The 21684-nt window shown below is 46.9% G+C and overlaps 1 protein-coding gene across 3 annotated transcripts; it reads left to right on the forward strand.

Moving 5' to 3' along the window:
* Positions 1 to 9: 9 nt before the first annotated feature.
* SEPTIN12 (septin 12) lies at positions 10 to 12890 on the forward strand. Of its 3 annotated transcripts, none has more exons than XM_016161167.2 (10): positions 10 to 49; positions 408 to 559; positions 6589 to 6714; positions 6798 to 6879; positions 8462 to 8599; positions 8776 to 8893; positions 8989 to 9084; positions 11513 to 11609; positions 12433 to 12484; positions 12570 to 12890. In XM_016161167.2, the coding sequence occupies exons 3-10, from the start codon at positions 6615 to 6617 to the stop codon at positions 12763 to 12765; spliced, it is 879 nt and encodes a 292-aa protein (XP_016016653.1). In that variant the 5' UTR covers positions 10 to 49; positions 408 to 559; positions 6589 to 6614; the 3' UTR covers positions 12766 to 12890. The 3 variants fall into 3 exon arrangements, with proteins under 3 accessions (XP_016016653.1, XP_036082034.1, XP_016016652.1); XM_036226141.1 differs by lacking the exon at positions 10 to 49 and adding an exon at positions 4624 to 4808 and having other exon boundaries at positions 58 to 559; XM_016161166.2 differs by lacking the exon at positions 10 to 49 and having other exon boundaries at positions 58 to 559.
* The last annotated feature ends 8794 nt before the right edge of the window (positions 12891 to 21684 follow it).

The raw sequence follows: 21684 nt of genomic DNA on the forward strand, positions 1-21684 counted from the left end.
GCCAGAGCTCAGGGAAGGGCAGGACCTGTCCCCTGCCTCCCAACAGCAGGTGCTGCAGGACCCAGGAAGCACAGGCCAGTGGGCCTCATTCCAGGGCATTTTTACTTTTTCTCAATAGACTATATAAGCAACTTGGAACACAGGGGCCACTCGACTGCTGTGGACTTCACGAATGAAGGGAAGACAGAAAAAGGGAAAAGAGAGGGAGGGAGGAAAGTAAAAAGGAGGGGACAGGAAGCAGGAGGAAGCTGCGTCAGTTACACCACCCTTCCTTGGGCGGCTGGGGTGCCCCCGGCACCATACTAGGAGTCTTAATTTTCTCTATTCTATTTGGATCCTTATTTTCTCTGTTCTATTTCTCACGATAACCCTATGGTTATCATCTCGCAAATGTGCTCTTTCCACAGAACTTGGGTCTGGGGCCCCTAACCCTGCCCTTCTTGACCCTATCCAGCAAGGCAGCTCTCACCCTTGCTTTCGTGCAAAGCACAGACATGTGTCCAGGCGCACCAGCCAGGGGCCAGAGACAGCTCAAGGCTTGAGGTTGGCCGTAAACCAGGTGGGTACAATTTCTTGTCCTTGTAATACTTACTGTCTAGCAGGAAAAACCATTTCGGCTAATGTTAGGCTATATGTACGTTACCTAATTTATTCCTCGTGGCAATCCCGAAGAAGGTATTATTGCTATTCCCATTTTACAGATGTGAAAAACAGGCCTTGAGAAGCTCAGCGACCATCTCAAGTCACATATGCAGTGGTTTCATTTCCTGTTGTTGCTGTAACATACTACCACACACCTAGTGGCTGGAAACAGTACAAATGTAGTACCTCAGAGCTCTGGAAGTCGGAGTCTAAATGGGTTGGCAGGGCTGTGTTACTTCCGGAAGCGCTAGGGAGAATCCATTCCTTGCTTTTTCCAGCTTCTGGGGGCCACATTCCTTGGTTTGTGCCCCAGCCCCATCACTGTAGTTTCCGCTTCCATCCTCACATCTCTGACTCTACCCTCCTGCCTCCCTCGTATAAGGAATTCTGTGATTACGATGGCCCCCAGGATAATCTCCCCATCGAAATCCTTAATCACATCTGCAAAATCCCTTCGCTATGTAAAGTAACATATTCACAGGTTCCAGGGATTAGGATGGAGGTATCTTTAGGGGCCATGATTCTACCTACCACACCCAGTGAGCAGAGAAGCCAGAATTGTGACTCAGGCATTCAGATAGATCTCAGAGGCCCCGACCATCATGTTATGGGATCTCCTGTACTGGGTTCCTCATTTTGCACCCTACTTACATCCTCTCCATAGTTTTGCAATGACTAGAATGTTCTATTGCAAAAAGGAGGGGAGGGGGTTACAACCACTGTGGAAAACAGTCTGACAGTTCCTCCAAAAGTTACATATAGTGTTATCATATGATCTAGCAATTTCACTCCAAGTACAGACCCAAAAGAATTGGAAGCAAGTACTCAGACTTGTACACAACTATTCACAGTGACACTGAACACAACAGCCAAAAGGTAGAAATAACCCAAGTGTCTATATCAGCTGATGAATGGATAAAAGGTGGTCTATCCATATGATGGAATATTCAGCCGTAAAAAGGAATGAAGTACTTGAAACTAATTTAAATAAATAAATTTTTTTAAAAAAGAAATGAAGCACCGACACAGGCTACAACGTGGATGAGCCTCAAAAATGTGATTCTACGTGAAAGAGGCCAGTCATAAAAGACCACATATTTTATGATTACATTCATATGCAATGTCCAGAACGGGCAAATCCATGGAGGCAGAAGGTAGATTAATGGTTGCCAGGGGTTTGGGGAGGGGGCATGGGGAGTGAATGCTTAGTGCTTAGTTTTCCTTTTGGGGTGATGAACATGTCTTGGAACTAGATAGAGGTCATTCTCCAACATTGTGAATGTACTAAATGCCACTGATCTGTTCACTTTTAATATGACTAATGGTTAATTTTATGTTGTGAATTTTATCTCAACTGAAAAACAAAGCAGGGAGGGAGGCCGACAACTGGGGCCCCTGCACCCCCAACTTGGCCTGGCTGGGTGGGCAGAGAAGGCCATGGTCCCCTACTTTCTGTACTGACCCTCAGTCTTTCTGTCCAGACCCCTGGGTGCTTTGTTTCTTGTCATTCCCATTATAAAAATAAGACCTCATTAAATAAAATCTGGGAATCTTTGAGGTGTTGAAAGAAAAAAGCTACCCCCAGAGCCCCCAAACCCAAACAGAGCAACAATTAGGGGCTTTGGGAGGATCAGACCCTCAGACTTGGATCTCGGTCCCAGTCCTTAACACCCACCAGCGTGTGACCTGAGTCACAGTCCCCGACTTCTCTCTGCCGCAGTTTCCTCATCTGTAAAATGGGTGCATGAATACTATCCCCCTTCTTGGGTTGTTGTGGGGATTGACTGGAATAATCAACGCAGAAGCTTTCTTCAGCACAGTGACGTACACTATGAAAATAGCCACTAAGTGGCCCTGCGTTACTCTCCAGCTTGTGGCCATGATCCCATCCCGTCCTTTGTCCTTAGCACACATTTGGGCTCACCCACCACCCTCATGCTGCTCAGACCACTTTACCCTTGACTTCTCCCAATCAGCATAGCCAAGTGTCTTGCAAATCCTGCTTTCTGCAAACCTGATCTTCCAGTTCGCAGTCCCTGTGGGTACCCATTGAGGCTTTCTTCCCCCCAATTTTTCAGGATTCTAAATCACTCACATGTGATGGTTTTCCTAAAGAACTTTCTCTTCAGAGAGGCTTATATCCTTAGGGGACATTCCCAGAGGCAGAATCTGCTCCCTTTCAAGGTCAGTTCACAACACATTCTTTGGTCATCCCCACATAAAGTTTTCATTTGCTTTGATGAAGAGGCCAGCCTCGCCGAATCCCTCAAGAGCTGTGGAGCTTGAGAGGTTTTTCTGCTGGGAATGGAACCATGTATAGGTCAAACACTGCCTGGGTCCTGCCCAGGGCCCTGCCCAGCCCACTCCCAGCCTCCAAGCCTTGAGAGTGAAAGGTTAAGCCTCTGTTGTCAGATGTGTAGAAGGTAGGGGAGTAGAAGAGCATGGGCAGATGGGGAGAGAAGGCTGGTTGGAGCAGGGGACAGCTGAGGTGAGTGGATTGGGGTAGAGTTGGTGAGATCCAGTGGACACTCTGGGGTCAGTAAATAGTTTTACTGGCACGCAGCCATGCCCATCCTTTTACTTGTCTTCTTTCACATTACAACAGCAAAGCTGAAGAGTAATTGCAACAGAGATCATATGATCAGCAAAGCCTAAAATCTATATGATCTGAGAACTATTTGCAAACATCTGAGACTGGGGATTGCTTAGAGCTTGCAAACTCAGGTGCCAGGAGACAGGTGAGAAAGAGCTGAGTGAGATGGGCTTGGTTTAAGAAACATTACGGAGACATTACGGAGGGGTGAGGACTATGGCAAACTGGGGAGCACACGGCCCAGCTAAAGAGGGCAACTTGAATAAGCTGTGGGCTGGGCCAGAGTTGCCAAAGTTTACAACCTCTAAGATACATTGGGAATCTAGATGTTCATGTGAACAAGAAGAGAGGCTGGAGAAGGTGAGCACAATGGCCTCAGATCCCACTTCTGCCACTCCTCACTGTGTGACCTTGAACGACTCCCTTGACTTTCTTATCTGTAGACTAGGGGTGGTAACAGCACTTATTTCTTAGGGCTGTGATGATCATTAAACAAGTTCCCATCATAGGGCTCCTAGAATAATGTCATACTCAGACTAAGTACAGGGTAAATATTTGCTAAAGTAATGTCTTGATTTTTCAATGCTGGCAATTTAAACCACTATGGCACCAGCAATGGACAGACCCCAAAAAAACACGTGGACGTTGTGATTTCAGGCTGTGGGTCACAGTTTGCTCCCCCTGGCAGAGTGGTTAAGGGGCATGAACTTGGAATCCAGAGGGACTATCTGACTGAAGCCGAGCCCTGCCACTCATACTAGCTAGGTGACCTAGGTCAAGGGAGCTGCCCTGGGCCCCTGGGCTTCCTGTCTATAGTACTAAGCCAGGGTCTTTGTGAAGATTACAGGGTAGTGTCGTAAGGGCCTGGAGGAGTGGCTTACCTGTCCCTGCCCTGGGCTCCCTGTTGCTGAGGAGCTCCCAGGTGAGGTCACGGGGAGGGGGCGGGGCTAAATTCTTCAGTTAACTGTCACCTCCCCTCAGGACAGGGCAGCCTCAAAAGCCCCCACAGGAACCCAGGGTCACTAGGTGCCACGGGAGGCTGCTTCTCTCTCTGTCCCCAACAGGTCGGGCCCCTGGGCTTTGCTGGAGAAGTGTCTGAGCAGAGAGCTTGCCTGGGCTATTGGGCGGAGTGAGAGTGGAAGCTGGGGTGGGGAAGAAACAGATTTCCTGCGGTTGGTGCATCTCAGGGTGGGGGTTCAGTCTCCCCCAAGAGCAGCTCCCCCAGGCACCTCTCACCAAAACCCTTGGGCCATGGGGACTTGGAGGCATAATGTGTGGAAGTGTCTGGAAGCAGAACGCAGGAGTCAGGGTTCAGAAATAAGATAACATAGGCGGTCCCATTCTGGAGCCCCAGTGACCCCCTTCTTCCCACTCCACCCGGATGACAGGTATTGTTGTGCCCTTGGTCCCATGGACCCCCTGAGGTGGTCCTCCTCCCCCAGCTCATCTGGGACCTCTAGCCCCAGGACCCCACCCTGCGAGATGCTTGGTTACGTGGGCATCGAGGCCGTGCTTGACCAACTGAAGATCAAGGCCATGAAGATGGGGTTTGAGTTCAACATCATGGTGGTGGGTGAGTGAAGGGTGGGGGCTCATAGGGGGACAGACCAACTGATGCGACCCCGGGAGCCAGGGCATGGTTACCTCACCTCTTGGGGTCTCAGTCTTCTCATTTGTTAAGTGGACCTAAGAAGTAACTTATAGGAGTATAACTGAAAATTTTGGAAATGCTAAGTCATTAAAGTAAAAATATCACACACGAAGCCCCAACCAACCCAAACAGAGCAATAAAAAGGGAGGCTGAGGCAGCAAATGGTGAATACTCACACTCAGATCCTGGTCCCAGCCATAAACCCACCAAGCCACCACTATACAATCTTGGGCATGGTCCCTAATCCCTCTCTGCCTCAGTTTCTTTATCTAGCTTAGCACAGTGCCTGGCATTTAGTAGATTTTCCCAGGGTCAGTATATCTGGAATTGCATTTTTGTATATGCACAATTAATTTTACAGGTCACGACATCACTTTTAACCAAACAAACTAGATACAACAGGACACAAAATATCAGAGTGTGTAGCTCCAATTAAGGGTATTATTCGAAGGCAGCGCTGTCCAATAGAAATATAACACGAGCCACCTATGCAATTTTTAAATTTCCAAGCAGCCATCTTTTAAAAAGTGAAACAGGTGAAATTAAATTTAATCATCTATTCAACCCAATATATTCTAAAATGCTATCATCTCAACATGTAATAATTTACATAAAATTTATCTGTGAGATCTTTTAAAATTTTCTTGTCATATCAACTCTGCAAAACCTGGTTTGTATTTTCCACTAAGGGCATATCTCAATTCAGACCTGGCATACTGCCAGTGGCAATAGCCAGGTGTGGCTCCCATATTGGATAGCAGAACCCTAAGGAGGATGTCGGTTATATACACAAAGGGGTGTCCTGCATAGTGACACAGAATGTTTCATACTGGAGAACATGGTCCACAGAGCTGGAGAAGCACCTCACAACCACAAACAGGATAGGTATATCTCACCAAGTAGCAAAAGAAGCCAGACACGAAAGAGCACATGCTGGTGATTCCCTAAGTCAAGGGCAGGTAGAACTGCTCCTAAGTCAGGGGAGTGGCAGTCCCTGGAGGACTGGGCTAATAGTCACTGAGATGGGGCATGTGTGGTCTTGGGAGAAGCTGTGTGTTCTGTCTCTTGATCTGGTGCTGCTACGTGGGTTGTTTAGTTTGCAAAAACATATTAACTCCCCATTAACAGATGAATGGATAAACACAGTGTGATCTAACTATCCAATGGAATAGTATTCATCCCTGAAAAAGAATGAAGTGGTGACACATACTGCAACATGGATGAACCTTGAAGACATTAAACTGAATAAAACCGGACATAAAAGGACAAATTTTTCATGATTCCATTTATATGAAATGTTCAGAATAAGTATCCTTAGAGACAGAAAGTAGATTAGAGGTTGCTGGGGGCTAGGGGAGGGAGAACTAGGAGAGACTGCTTAATGGGCACAGGCTTTTCTTTTGTGGGTAATAAAATGTTTTGGAGCTGGATAGAGGTGGTGGTTGCACAAACACTGCGATTGTACTAAATGTCACTGAATTGTTCACTTTAAATGGTTACTGGTTAATCTTTTATTAGATGAATTTTGCCTCAATAAGAAAGGGAGGGGTAAGCATCGAGGTAGACGCTTATGATAGTATATACTTTTCTGTATTTATGTGGTACTTAGAAAACAGTTTACTTTTTTAAAAGATTTATTTAAGAGTTTGAGAAACGCTGTCTAAAATGCTCACCGATATTTCTGTCATCTGGTTACTCCCAGGGCAGAGTGGGCTGGGCAAGTCCACAATGGTGAACACGCTGTTCAAGTCCAAGGTATGGAAATCGACCCCACCGGGCTTAGTGGGGACCATAGCCCAGACGCTGCAGCTGCACTCAGTGACTCATGGTGAGTGAGCCCCGCCCTCACCCTTACCCCCATCCTGGCCCACTCAGGTCCAATCTCTCCCCTCCTTTACTCTCTCTTCACAGTCATTGAGGAGAAGGGTGTGAAGCTCAAGCTGACTGTGACTGACACACCTGGCTTTGGGGACCAGATCAACAATGACAAGTGGTGGGTCCTCTGAAGTGGAGCCAAGCCCTGGTTGCCGTTGTCCCTGCCCCTCCAACCTCTGGGAAATGTCCTAGCCCTGAAACAACCTGGCTGGGCCTCAGTTTATTCATCTGTATAATGGCTGTACACAACTCTCCCTCCGAGATCAAAGGGAGTCAAGTACATAAAGGTCTTAGCGTGCTGCTTGGCACACAGTAAGCACTCAATAAAAGTTATGGTATAGACGAGGTTAGAAGCCTGCGTGCCAGAGTCAGGACCCTGGGTTAGACCTCTTTCTGGCTACATAACCTGGGACTGGTCATGGAAGCTCTCAGAGCCTCAGTTTCCTTCTTTGTAACTTGAGGATGATGACACCCACCTTGCAGAGTTGTTCTAGGCTCTCAATGACACACACACACACACACACACACACACACACACACACACCACAAAATCAGGAGTGGCTGCATAATTTGTAGGCCCCAGTGTGATGAAAATGTGGGCCCCCCTGTTCAAAAACAAGAAATGTAAGACCATGATTGCAGAACATTCCATCAAGCATGGGCCTCTCTAAGCACAGAGCTCTGTGGGCTGCTCCGTTTGCAGTCTTTCAAAGCCAGCCCTGCACATAATGCTCACTTGAGCACTATGCGCAAGCTCTATTCTAGACCTTGGGATGCAGCAAAGAACAACAAACATGAATGTCCTTGCCTACATGGAATTTATATTGTCACAGGGGTGAGAGACAGCCAATGAACAAAATAATCAGCTATACCCAGAGGGCGAGCTTTAACTCTACCATCCAAACAAGACATTTCTGAGAGCTAAAGGGGTACAGAGCTATAGGGGGTTGCAATCTTAAGCAGAACAGTCAGGGAAGACTTCCTGAAAAAGTGAGATTCAGACACAGACTTCCAGGAGATGAGAGAATGAACCATGTGGACATGTGGGGAAGAGTGTTCAAGGCTGAGGGTTGCATGTGCAAAGGCCCTGAGGCAGACGGGCTGGTGTGGCTAGCAAGCAGGAGCAACAGGGGGCGGAGGAGGAGCAAGCAGGCAGGAAGCAGCGGTGGGGTGGTGTAGGCCTTTGGAGGGAAATGAAAGGACTTTGGCTTTTCCTCAGCCCCTGGAGACTGAGCAGAAAAGTGATGTGATCTGACTCCTGCTTTTAGAAGAATCTTCTTGGCTGCCATTGGCAATAGCTCGCAAAGGGAAGGGGTCCAGGGAGAGGAGTCAGGAGATCCTTGCCACTATCAGGAAGGAGTCCATGGTGGTTTGAATCAGGCCAGCAGCAATTTCTGTTGTTCAATGCTCACTCCTCACCACCACCACCAGAGTGTGTTCTTATCGTCCCTACCTTACACACAAGGGAAGGCGAGGCCTCAGCTTGAGAATGCCAGGCGTCCCTCTCTGATGGTGCAGGGGAGTGGGGGGCGGGGCATACTCAGGTGCCCAAGCACCTCAGTTTGTGCAAGAGTGAATGTCTTGCATCCCAGGAGAACCAAGGCAATTGGTCACACTCAGGGTAGACCACCCAAGGGGCCCCAGGGAGGCAGGTGGGGCTCCTGGGCATGATCCTGAGTTGGGTCCGTCTCCCACTCCAGCTGGGACCCCATCCTGAACTACATCAATGAACAGTACGAGAAGTACCTGCAGGAGGAGATCCTCATCACCCGCCAACGTCGCATCCCTGACACCCGGGTACACTGCTGTGTGTACTTCGTGCCGCCCACTGGGCACTGGTGAGGTGGCTGGGCCATTTGGGGCAGAGAGGAGGAGGAGGAGGAGGAGGAGGAGGAGGAGGAGGAGGAGGAGGAGGAGGAGGAGGAAGGGGCCTCAGCATGGGCTATGGGCTGGCAGCCCCCTCACTCATACACTTGCTGCTGCTGCCACCACCATCACTGCCCCATCTGAGCAGCCTGCGGCCCCTGGACATTGAATTCCTGCAGCGGCTGTGCCAGACTGTGAACGTGGTGCCCGTGATTGCCCGGGCTGACAGCCTGACCATTGAGGAGCGAGAGAACTTCAGGCGCCAGGTGAACTAGGTGCCCGGGGCAAGGCTGGGGCCAGCAGGGGTGGAAAGGAGCAGAGTGCACAAGGTGAGCTGAGGTTACCTGTGTGTGGTCCCCAGATCCAGCACGACCTCAAGACTCACTGCATCGATGTGTACCCGCAGAAGTGCTTCGATGACGACATCAATGACAGGATCCTCAATAGCAAGATCAGGGTAGGAGGCCTTGCAGGGCAGGAGGCTAGTGGGACCAAGGCCGCCTGATTTTCTTTTCATTTATCCTTTCCATCTGAAGATTATAGCTAGGAGAAAGTTCACATATTTCTAGCAGGTATGAATCTCCATCCAGAAACTTAAGGTGAGCAAGAAATAAGTCATATCAACAACCCACAGAATGGGAGAAAATATTTGCTAATGATATATCTGATAAGGGACTTGTATCCTGATTATATAAAGAGCTCTTACAAATCAATAATAAAAGACAGTCCAATTTAAAAATGGGCAAAGGATCTCAAATAGACATTTACCCAAAGAATTTATATGAATAGCCAATAGCATATGAAAAGATGTTCAACTTCATTAGTCATAAGGGAAATGCAAATCAAAACCACAAGACACTTCACATCCACTACGATGGCTATTATCAAGATGACTGACAATAACAAGTTAGTAAGGACGTGGAGAAGTTGAGACTCACACATTACTGGTGGGAATGTCAAATGGCACAGTCGCTTTGGACACTAGTGTGACAGTTCTTCAGAAGGTTAATCGCTGAGTCACCATACGACCCAGTAATTCCACTCCCAAAAGAAATGAAAACCTATGTCTACATAAAAACTTGTACACACATGTTTATAGCAGTGTTTCATAATAGCCAAAAAGTGGAAACAATCCAAATGCCCATTACCTTATGAATGGATAAACGAAGGTGGTCTATCCACATGATGGAACATTGTGGCCATAGAAAAGAATGAAGTTCTGCAAGATGCTACAACATGGATAAACCTTGAAAATATGAAGCTCAGTGAAAGAAGCCAGACATAAAAGGCCATGTGTTGAATGCTTCCATTATTCGAAATGTCCAGAACAGGCAACTCTATAGAGATAGAAAGTAGATCGGTGGTTGCCAGGAGCTAGGGGTCAGAGTGAATGGGGAGTGACTGCTAGAGGGTCCAGGGTTTCTTTCTGGGGTGATGGAAATGCTGTAGAATTAGATTGTGGTGACGGTTGCACAATTTTGTGGATATACTAAAAGCCATTGAACTATACCTCTAAGAGTGAATTTTACAATATGTGATTTATTTCTCAATAAAGCCGTTACAAAAAGGGAAGAGGGAAATAGCTCACATCTTCATTTTCTCTGAATTAAGAGAATTCTAACTTCAAGCTCCCATCTTGCTGACGTTGTGGTACATTCAAAGTCAGTCCATCTGGATCCTGCAAACCACCAAGATGAGGCCTGGGGTTTATCATCCATAGACATTAGGCTTCAACTCCCTCCTTGCAGGGCCCCTGCTAGCCTACACAGTGATCTAGTTTGGATTAGAGAAATGCAGCAGCTTCCTCTACAGTAGGGGGCCTACACTGCCTCGTGACCAGTTGCCCTTGTGCAGTGTACAAACTGCACATCTGTACATGGAGGCTCTGTTTCCCGTCTGGCACCCAATTTCTCTACACATTCCCTCTTTCCCCTCCCCTCTGGAGCAATCGACAGGATTTCCTGTGGAAGATTCAAAGAGCGTTGACCTTAACCAACTTCCTGCTTTCTGTCCTGAGGCGAGCAAAGACAGCCGCCCAGCCACAGCCGGAACAGAGCTAGGAGAAATATGAGGAGCATATTCTTAAATCTCAGGAAATCATCCAGACACATAACATTATCCAAGGTTTACTACGGCCTGGCACATAATAAAGTGTGCAACAGATAGTTATTATTGTTGGCATCAATATTATTCCCTGTCACTAATTAACTCTGAATTAAAAACGAATCCATATATGGCACTTAGGAGTTTATGAGTTTGCATCTCCACTTCTGGCCAGGAGCATGTAAACAACTAGAATTTACAACAGGGTTTGGCAATATTTTTTGTGACATGCCGGAGGATGGTTAATATTTTAGACTTTGTGGGCCATGCGGTCTCTGTCGCAATTATTCAGCTCCTCTGTGGTAGTCTGAAAGCCACATAGGCAAGAGTCACTGAGTGGGCAGGTCTGTGTGCCAATGAACTTTACAGAGAAAAACTGAAAGTGGGCCCTGGTTGTCCTGTGAGCCACAGGTGCCCAAACCCTGGTTCACAACATCATGGTAACTGTTGAAGGTGATTACTGTTCCTGCTTCACAGGCGAGAGAGTTGATGTTAGCAAGATTACGTTAGTAAGGTGGCTATTAGTAATGACACAGCTTCTGAGAGTTATTCTGCCAACCCTCAATTATGCTAAGCGCTTCTCAAATATCCACAAAGCCCTATGTCAGTACTGTGATGACTCTCGTGTTCCAAATAAGGAAACCGATTGGATTTCCATCTTCTGACTTGTTAGATATCGTGTGCGCCTTCTACTACTTTCTCTCCCCACAAAGGACGGCAACCCCCTGCCCCGCCCCTTCAGGGCAAGAGACCAACCCTCCTATCTTGTCCCCTCCCTGTAGGAACGGATCCCCTTTGCTGTGGTTGGGGCTGACCGTGAGCACCTGGTGAACGGGAAGTGTGTGCTGGGCCGGAAGACGAAATGGGGCATCGTTGAAGGTCAGTGCAGGCATTTGGGGAGCGTGAGTGGGGCACCGGGACACGCCCTATTGCCTTTGGGATCTTTAGCGCCTATCATAGGGCCCCCGTGGTTAACAGATAGACCTTGGATCAGGTCCCTCTTTACAAATGGGAAGCCTTGGGCAAATTACTGACTCTCTGGGCCTCAGTTTCCTCACAGTAAAATGGGCATCATGGTAACATCAGCATCATGGTAACATCAACCTCACGGGGTGGTTGGAAGGGGCAGAGCCATAGCTTTGCATAATGCCAGGCACCCAGAAGGAGCCCTATTCGTGTGCCAGAATTTATTGTGAGCCTACTATGTGCTCCGTGTACTATGTGCAGTTCCTGAGGGTAGACGGTGAACACAGGACCAACAGGGTCCCTATCCTCATAGAGTTAACAAGATGATAACAGATGGGTGAAGCACCATGAAGGAAATATGTAGGGTGGGAGGTGGGGCTACCTGAGGGAGCAGAGGAGGGCCCCCCGAGGGTGAGACTGGAAGGCGAAGGAACAGCCGCCAGGGCCTGAGCCCCCGATTTATCAATATAATTATTCAAAGAATATAATATCCATTATACATGGGATAATAAATGTAATATAATATAGTTATTATTAAGTATATAATAAATGAATAATCAGTGGATTCATCGATTCAACAACTACTTGTAGGAACCACCTGTACCAGGTGCTGGGGACACGGCAATGAGTGAATGAATAAATGAAGACCGGGAGGTGGGATAAGGTGGGCCAAGGGCAGCGGTGGGTATGAGGTGTTGTGCAGCACACAGTGGGCATTCGGTGTCCTGTCTTGCAGTGGAGAACATGGCGCACTGTGAATTTCCCCTCCTGAGAGACCTGCTCATCCGGTGAGGGTGCAGGGAGCCCAGGGGGCTGCAGGGGGCCTGGGGTTTGCCATGGCTGGCCTGGGCTGACCTGCTGCCCGTCTCCAAGCTCCCACCTCCAAGATCTGAAGGACATCACCCACAACGTCCACTACGAGAACTACCGAGTCTGCAGACTGAACGAGAGCGACGCGCTGCCCCGTGGGCCCGGCTGGGTGAAACTGGCCCCAGCCCCCACCAGCCCTCCCGCCACCCCTGGGCCCTCGAAGGTCCGCCGGCGGACCCAAGACAATTCCACAGAGTAGTACTGAACATGGGAACACCCCAAAACACACCTGTGTACTAGAGCATGTATTAAAGGTGGACATTGCTTTTTAGAAAAAGCTGTACTTTGAAAAACCACAAAGCGTTTTGTAAATAACTTCTTTGAGCTAACCTCAATAAAAGTATGGTTCTTTTTTAAGTGATAGCCTGAGACCCCAGGCCCTAGAGAGTCATGAAGGCCTGGGAGAGTGGGCCCTGATGACCAGCTCCTTCTGCCCCAGAACCAGAGTCAAGTTCCAAAGCAGGATCAGACCTTCCCCCAACCCTCCCTTCAGGCCCAGACCCAGGCCCACAGCTCAGAAACACTCCTGTCATTGCCTGCCTTCTCCCAATTCTGCACCCCCCACCCCCCACTCCATGTGCCTGCCCAGGCCTTCCTCTTTGCCCTGCCCTGGCCAATCTAAGCACAGTGAGAAATAGCTGCAACTTTGAAGTCTGGCAAAGCTGAGGTGACATCCCCTATCTGTCGTGTAACCTTGGGCAAATCATTTACTTTCCCTGGGCCTCAGTTTCCTCATCTACAAAATGGAATAGCAGCATCACTTTCATAGCTCTGTTATGTAGATGATTCCTGGAATGTGCCTGCCACAGCTTGGAGAAATGGTTCTCAGATTGGGGTGAGGGGAACAGGAGAGAGCTTGATTGGGACAGAGGCTGTGCCTGCAGAATGTGAGAGCACTTCCCAAAACTTTCCGAAACCCTCAAAAATAAAGGGACTTCATGGAAGCACACATGGTGGGGACCTGAAGCTCAGTTTAGTAGCAAAAGGACAGGCAACTCCTATCATCCAGAAGGGAACATCCAAGCTCCTGCAGGGAGAGAGTATGCGGTGAGCATTCAGTAAATGACAATGGATATGCTAAGGGTCTCCAGAGAAAGAGATCCAATAGGACACATACATATGGAGACAAAGATATTGCAGGAACTGGCTCACACAGTTGTGGAGGCGAGAAGTCCCATGATCTGCTGTCTGCAAGCTGGAGACTGAGAAAAGCTGGTGGTATAATTCAGTTTGAGTCCAAAAGCTTGACGGCTGGGAGGCCAATGGTATAATCCCCAGCCGGAATGCAAACACACAAGACCTAAGCTCACTGATGTCCAAGGACAGAAGATAGATGTCTCAGCTTAAGCACAGAGGATTTTCCCTCTTCCTCCACCTTTTTCTTCTATTTGCGCTCTCAAGGGACTAGATGATATCCACCCACGATCTTTACTCAGTCTACTGAATCCAATGCTAATCTCTTCCAGAGACACCCTCACAGACACACACAGAAATATTGTTTACCAGCCATCTGGGCATCCCTTGGCCCAGTCGTTGACACATAAAATTAATCATTACATCATCTAAAAGTTACCTCTTCCATGAAGTCCTCCTTGACTTCCCCAGGCCAATGTACTCACTGTACACTTGGTGTACATATCACATGATTTGTTTTCTGGTCAATATCCCACATTGGACTGAGAGCCCTATGAGGGCAGAGATATGTCAACTTCATCCTGCACATGACAGGTGCTCAGGACTTGGCTATTAAATGAATGAACCCAGCAACCTCTGCCTCATAGCTATTTTCCCATCAGATGCACAAAGCAGCTGACTCCAGGCTTGGGGAGACCCACACCACCCACGCTAGCATCTCAGAGTTGGTGTGTCGCCTCGCAGGGACTGAGCACATTCTCAAAGTTAATATTAGCCCTGGGCAATGAATGTTGCAAAGTCTATGCCCTTTCACAAGCATACGCCCTTGGGCTCAGCAATTATATTTCTAGGAACTAATCTTACAGATAGACCGGTGTTTTTCAACCTCACTATTGATTTGGAGCTGATCCTTCTTTGCTGCAGGAGCTGTTCCATGCATTGTGGTATATTTAGCAGCATCCCCGGGCCTCCACCCCCTAGAGGCCAGTAGCACTGACTGGACCCCACATACACACACACTGTGACAATCAAAAATGTCTGTAGACATTGTCCAATGTCTCCTTGGGAGCACAACTCCCAGGTTGAGAACTGATAGTGGTACCCAGTGCAATACAGATGAGAAACAGCCTACCTGTCCACCAGGAGTGAACTGGAAAGTAAATCATGGGACATTCGTACCATGTATATTAGTTTCCTATGGTTGGCATAACAAATGGGCACAAACCTAGTGGCTTAAACGACACACATTTATGTTCTCACTGTTCTGGACGCCAGAAGTCTGAGATCCGTATCACTGGATCAAAATGAAGGTGTTAACAGGGTTGAGCTGCCTCTGGAGGCTCTAGAAGAGAATTCATTTCCTAGCCTTTAACACTTCAAGAGGCTGCCAACATTCCTGGCCTCATGGCCCTTTCCTCCATCTTGCTTCTGTTGTCACATCGCTTCCTGTCGTCAAATCTCCCTCTGCCTTCCTCTTATAAGGATGCTCGTGATTACATTGGACCCACTGGAATAATCCAGGATAATCTCATCTCGAAATCCTGCAAAGTATCTTTTGCCATATAGAATAATATAGGTTCTAGAGTAGGAATTGGATATCTTTGTGGGGCCATTCTTCAGACCGCCAAATGACAGAATACAAATGGTCTTTCAAAAGAACGAAGTAAGACAAACCCGGCATAATCTCCTTTATATGTGGGATCTAAAAGAGTTACAGTCGGAGAAAGAGTAGAATGGTGGTTGCCAGGGGCTGGGGGTGCAGGAAATGGGGAGATATTGGTCAAAAAGTACAAACTTTCAGTTAAAACATGAAGAAGTTCTGGAAATCTAATGTATAGCATAGTGATTATAGTTAACAATATATTATATCCTTGAAAGTTGCTAAGAGAGTAGATCTTAAATGTTCTCAGCACACACAAAAAATATATAACCATGTGTTAACTAATCTTATTGTGGTAATCATTTTACAATATATTTGTATATCACCTTAAATTTACACAATGTTACCTGTCAATTATATTTCAATTAACTTGAGGGAGAAAAAAATAGACAGCTCTACAATCATTCATGTGTTCTTTCTAGGAACAGATCTCCTGGGCCCACTGTGTGCTGCTACAGAGGCTGGGGCTCAGCAGGGACAAAATCAAGTCACTGCCCTCAGGAGCTTGTACCTGGATCAGGCAAGATGACAATAAACCAAACAAGTAAAATTCTGAGCGTGTTGATTGAGATGGGTTATCTGGCACCAAGTAAGGCATTTAAGGAGTATGGGATTATCTAGGATTGAGGGAGTTTGGAATTATAAGGGGATCAGGGAGGCCCAAGCTGAGAATTAGATTTTGAGTAAAGGTATGACGGAGTAAAGGAATAAACCATGGAGATATGTGAGGGCAGAGCATTCTACACAGAAGGAAAAGAGGACTCTGCAAGTGCAAAGGCCCTGGGGCAGGAGTGTACTGGACATGTTCAATCAAGAAGTCCTATGTGCCCAGAGCAGTATGAACCAGGGGAGAAAGGGGCAGGGGGCTGGGGGTGGAATGAAGACAGAGAGGTGGGGGAAGGGCAGGCCCACAGCCTGTCCAGTTTGAGTTCCCTATCATGACTCTGTTGGTACAGATATTGATGGACCACTAAGGATACTGATGAGAGGAACACAAGGAGCAATAGAGCGCACAGTGGATGGCAGCACACGGAGCATAAGTATCTCTGGACAGGTAATCAAGACACAGGCAAATGGCTGCTTCTGGGGAGGGCAACTGGACTGGGGATCAAGAGTGGGAAGGAGATATAATTTTAACTCTATCTTCTTTTGTACTGAGCGAACGGCTTCTTAACCAGGCACGTGTATTACCTGTTCAAATTAACTATTCAAAAAACATTAGTACATTTACAATATTAGCTCTTGGCCCTGACCAGGGTCATTAGGGGGGACTGATAGCCTAACTCCTCCATCCCCCTTCCTGGTCACTCTGCTGTGGCCCTCCCCACAATTGGCATTTCCTCCAAGCTCCAATAACCTCCTCTCTTTGCATTCACACCCCGCTGCTCACTTTTGTTCACTGGGGCATTCTTTTTTCGTGGGAAGGGTGGGATGTTATGGAAAGTGTTGGTCCTGCTCTTTGCTGATGACTTTACCTCCAGTTCTGGAAGGTCTTGCCACACCCATGGCGACTGCAGCTCATGCACGACACAACTCTTGTTTGTGTACTGAATAAAGGTCAGGTACAGATTTCTTCTGCATTCCTCACCTTACACGAGGACAAAGTCCTTATCTGACACATCTTGAGATTCCCCGAGCCTAGCAAGCATGGGTTCCAACCTTTGCCCCCTTTTAACTGCAAGACTTTAGACAAGTCACTCTACATCCTGGAATCCATTCCCTCATGTATGAAATGGGGATAGCGACAACAATCTTCTAAAAGTGTTGTGTGAGGACAAATCTGCTTAGAGATGCTGAGATCCCATAGGAAGCAGTTTTTCTAACTGACTTGTTTTGTAGGTGTGTGGGGCAGGTTGAATTGTGCGGTACAATAAGCAGGTTCATGTCATCACGATATAGTCATCATATTAAATAACGATAGGGAGTTTTTTTGTTTCTTTTTAATGGAGAATCACAAAATGAATTCCTGTGTACCTGGTACAATGAAACATCCACCAGATCACATGGGCAAGAATGTTCATAGCAGCTTTATGCATGATAGGCCCAAACTGGAAAGGGCAAATGTCCGGTTACAGGAGAGTGAATACAATAGAATGCTCCTTGACAATAAAAACAAACCAACTACTGACGCATGCAAGAGCATGGATGAATTTCAGAGACATAATGATGAGTAAAAGATGCCAGACAGCAAAGAAAACATACTGTGTGGATGTCATTTATATAGAGTTCAAGAACAGGAAAAATAAGTTTAAGGTAACAGCAGATCAGTGCTTTTGGGCAAGAACTGGGGGAATTGATGGGGACGGAGGGCACGAGGGAGCCTTCTAAGGTGTTAAGAATGACCTATGTCTTGATCTAGGTGGTTACACAGGTGTATAGATTTGTAAAATTTTTCAGACATACACTTTAGATTTTTACACTTAAAAGATTTGTATACTTTACATGTTATACCTCGCATCAGTTTTTTATAGAGAAATGTTTAAAACTATAATGGAAACAGTAAAGTCAATGAGGCCTGCTTAAAAATTAGCACTGCATTTATTTAAAATTATTTATGAAAACATATGCTAGTTTTCAATATTTCAAGAATGCAAAATCCCAAGAATGACTATTTTTTTCATTGTTAAAAATGCACATTATAACTTGCAGTTGCCTTCACATCTCTCTCCAACTCTTTGCCCCCTTTCATGAGTAATAATCACCCCGAATTCAGTGTTATCCAAAACCCAAGCAATTCTGTACACTTTTAGTATATATGTATATATACCTAAATCATACTTATTGTTTTGCATGTTTTTAAAATTGATGGAAATGATAGCATACTGCCACTTGCTTTTTTGCTCAACATCATCTCTGAGATTATCTGTCATTCTCTTGACACCTAGTTTGTTCTTAGATTTTGCCATCACAATACTACTCTGAACGCAGAAGTTTTTTTTTTTTTGTTGTTTTTTTTTTTTGCAAAATTAGCACATATTAAGCCTTTTATATGTGTCAGGCATTGTTTCACCTCTTCATCACAGTGGAGCCTATAGCAGATGTTATCCCCATTTTATGAGTTAGTCTTGACGTCCCTCTCCTTCATCCCAACCAAATCGCACACCAGGCCCTGTTGATTCTGCTTCAGGAATCTGGATCGGCTCTCTCCCTCATGACTACCATCATTACTAGTATTCTCTCAACGTTGGATCATTCTAGGAGCTTCCAACTGGTCTCACTGTTCCCCTCTGGTCTCCCGGAGATCTGTACTCCACAAAGTTTTTATCCTACTCCGACACTACACTGTTTAAACCCCCGAATTCTATTGGCTTCCCACTACTCTTAGAATAAAATCCTCGATCCTCACCGGAGCCTCCTTCGCACTTCTACACGATCCCACCTCTCTGGCCTCCTTGCCCAAACCTCACTCTCCACCCATGGGCCACGCTGGTTTTCCTTTCTATCCCTCAAACGCACCCTGATCTCTCAGGCATCAGGACCTTCACACCTCCGGTACCTTCTGTGTGGAACCCTCTCCCCCAACTCCCCAGGTTAACTCTATGCTGCCTTCACGCCTCCTCTCAACCTCTCAACTGTCACTTCTTCCCTGAAGGAGTGAAGTCCCCTCTTCTATAGCCCTTGGCGGCATCTATCAAAGAGGTGACTAAATTATTTGGGCAGTTATTTTGTCCACTGGATGCCTCTTTCGGTAGAATGCAGTCTCCATGAAAGCAAGCAGCTGCTCATCACTGCAGTGACCCCAGAACCTAGCCCTGCTGGCAGATGGGAGGATTCAATATGCGGCTTTACAAATATATATGTGAATGAGTGGTTTTGAACGAGTTCGTGTGCCCCATTCACAGATGTGGAAACTGAGGCTCAGAGCACGCAAGGGATCATCGCCTCAGAGACAAGGACGCTGCAGTACTGAGACTAACGTCTCTTTCTCCCGGCCCCCTCGCAGAGACACCTCCCACAGACGCCTTCGTGCCAGCGCTACACCGTCCACCGGAAATCCAGGGGATTAGCCACTCCGGCGGGGTGCGGAGGGCTCCGCAAAACGTAGTCCACCCCGCTCCGCGGCCCTGGCGGCGTCCGTTTCCGGAGGGCACGGTCCTCTCGCGAGGCTTTGGAGAAGACGCAAGAGAAAGCTGCGGCCACTGTGGCCCCTGCGGAGGCAGGTGGCGGTAGCTGGTCCCGGCTAGGTCTCTGCTGTCCGGTCTTGGACGCAGACCTTGATTGTGCGCCGCGCCGCGGCTCTCTCCTGGGTGCAGAGGTTGACGCTCCGGAAGGGGAAGCGACTCGTGCACAGCCAGCGGGGCAGGGGCGGGTCGCAAGTCATGATCACCACCCATTCCTGGCCGTTGGCAGCGGGGTCTCGGGCGCGCCCCAGACAGGGAAACTCGGCTGAACGAGTTCGCCAAAGAGGACCACGGGAGAGAATCATGTGTAGCTGACTGAGGCCTTCCGATACCTGGGCTATCATCACGGGCTAAGGTGCATTAACCTGGTACCTAGGAGCTGGGGTTCTGGAATCGAAGATGTGGGTGGGTTCCAATTCCACTTCTGTCACTTCCTAACTGTGACCCTCCATGAGTTCAATACTTAAAACTCCCAGAGCTTCAGGTTCTTCTTTTTTTACCCTGTAGAGATAATCACAGTACTTCTGTTATTACTAAATGAGGAAAAAACGAAGTGCAAATGTTTATTGCCTGGTGCTCAGGAGTCGATGTCTATTATTTAGAAGGAAGTAGGCAGGGACTGTTTGGGTTTGGAAATTGTTGGCTTGGGAAGGGCGGGCTGCACCTTGACCTGAGAGGCTTTATCTTCTAGACAGAGGCTAGGCAAAGACACTTGGCATCTCTTTTGCAGCCTTATCTTGAACAACTTCTGCCTTTAGAAATGAGAACCCCCAAAGGGCACGTCGGGCTTCTCCAGAGCAGTCTTCCTGTGAGGGATAGGGAACCTGTTTACCCTGGAAGTGGTGGCAAAGATTATCTTCTTGACAGACTCTACTCAGGCTCTTCTGAAGTCTATTAGGTCCTGACTTTGGGGATTCCATGTTCATCTCTGGATTGTCCAGTTTTAGCAAGAATCCTGATAAGTCAGTTTAGCCACAACGCCTCACCCTCAATATCTGATTGGGTTCCTCAACCTCCAGCATCCCTCAGGTGATGTCTAATCACCTTGACCTGCCTTCAACAAGAATCCCCCTTTTATCCCTTGTTTCCTCTTATTAATGGTCACTCCCTCCCCTGCTATAAATTTCAGCTCTTTCTTGGATTCGGAGTTGAATGTGATCTCTCCGCTGCAAAATTCCATTGCAGTGGTCCCTACACCTATGTCTGCAGTCTTGAACAATGTCCTTACCATTCCTTAACAAGTGGCATGAATTCTTTTTTTAAGCATTGGTTAAGAAGCCTATTCCTTAACTGTACCTCTCTCTTTCTCCCTGAGTCTATCTCTGTTTCTCTCACCGGCTGGCCATCCTCTGTATGGTTGGCTTCAGACCAAGCAAATTTTTTAGGGGTTAAGCTGGACATTTTACTTCTATTTATCTTTGCTTAGCTCTGGCCTCCTGCCTAAGCAAGCCTTTGAAGAAAGTATTGATGACAAAGATGCTGGCTTCCCTCCTTGAGGTAGAGCTCAGGTGAATGAATGTTCCTTTTGTCTAAATATTCTCTATCTAAAAGAGCAAATGCATGTCTGATCTTTTCTGATCTTGGAAGCTAAACAGGGTGGGGCCTGGTTAGTACTTGGATGGGAGACCACCTAGGAATACCAAGTGCTGTAGAAATTTAAAACAAACAGACAAGCAACCAAACAAACCCATAGACTTAGTGCTTAAAAAACATTAGCTTTTATTAGCTCCTGGACACTTTAGAAAAGTATAATGAAATACCCATTATATATCAGGTTTGGGGCATGGTAGCTCTCTGATGATTCTCCTAGATGACTTAATCAAATTAGCTAAACTATTCGACTCTTAATGATTTGTTCATTTGAATCAGTCATTTGGGAAATTGCAACCAAAGATAATTCAAATTTTTACAGCACTTGAGAACAGACCATTTTTTTCCCAGCCATGATTAAATAAAAGTAAATGTGAGCTGAACTGATGGCCTAGTATGTGTCATGGAACTGCATCACTAGTCTGAAAATCATCCCCGCTGCCTTAAGAGGAAAATATATATGTACTATGCTGCTTAGTTGTTTGCAAACTTCTGTGAGTATGAAGCTGCCCTTTTAATTTGAATTATTTTGTAGACTCCATAAACATGTAAAACAGGCTACATTTATAAGTATAAATAAAAACAGTGATATGCGTGTCTAACTATAAATACT

Source organism: Rousettus aegyptiacus, unplaced genomic scaffold, assembly GCF_014176215.1.
Source record: "Rousettus aegyptiacus isolate mRouAeg1 unplaced genomic scaffold, mRouAeg1.p scaffold_m13_p_8, whole genome shotgun sequence".
Classification (NCBI taxonomy): Eukaryota; Metazoa; Chordata; class Mammalia; order Chiroptera; family Pteropodidae; genus Rousettus; species Rousettus aegyptiacus.

Bases quoted from the DNA above. Each gene is read 5' to 3' on its own strand.
- SEPTIN12 (XM_036226141.1), top strand. From the start codon at position 4,646: ATGGACCCCCTGAGGTGGTCCTCCTCCCCCAGCTCATCTGGGACCTCT. The intron at 6,715-6,797 runs GTGAGTGAGCCC...CTCTCTTCACAG, and splicing joins GCTGCACTCAGTGACTCATG to TCATTGAGGAGAAGGGTGTG. The intron at 12,485-12,569 runs GTGAGGGTGCAG...CCCGTCTCCAAG, and splicing joins CTGAGAGACCTGCTCATCCG to CTCCCACCTCCAAGATCTGA.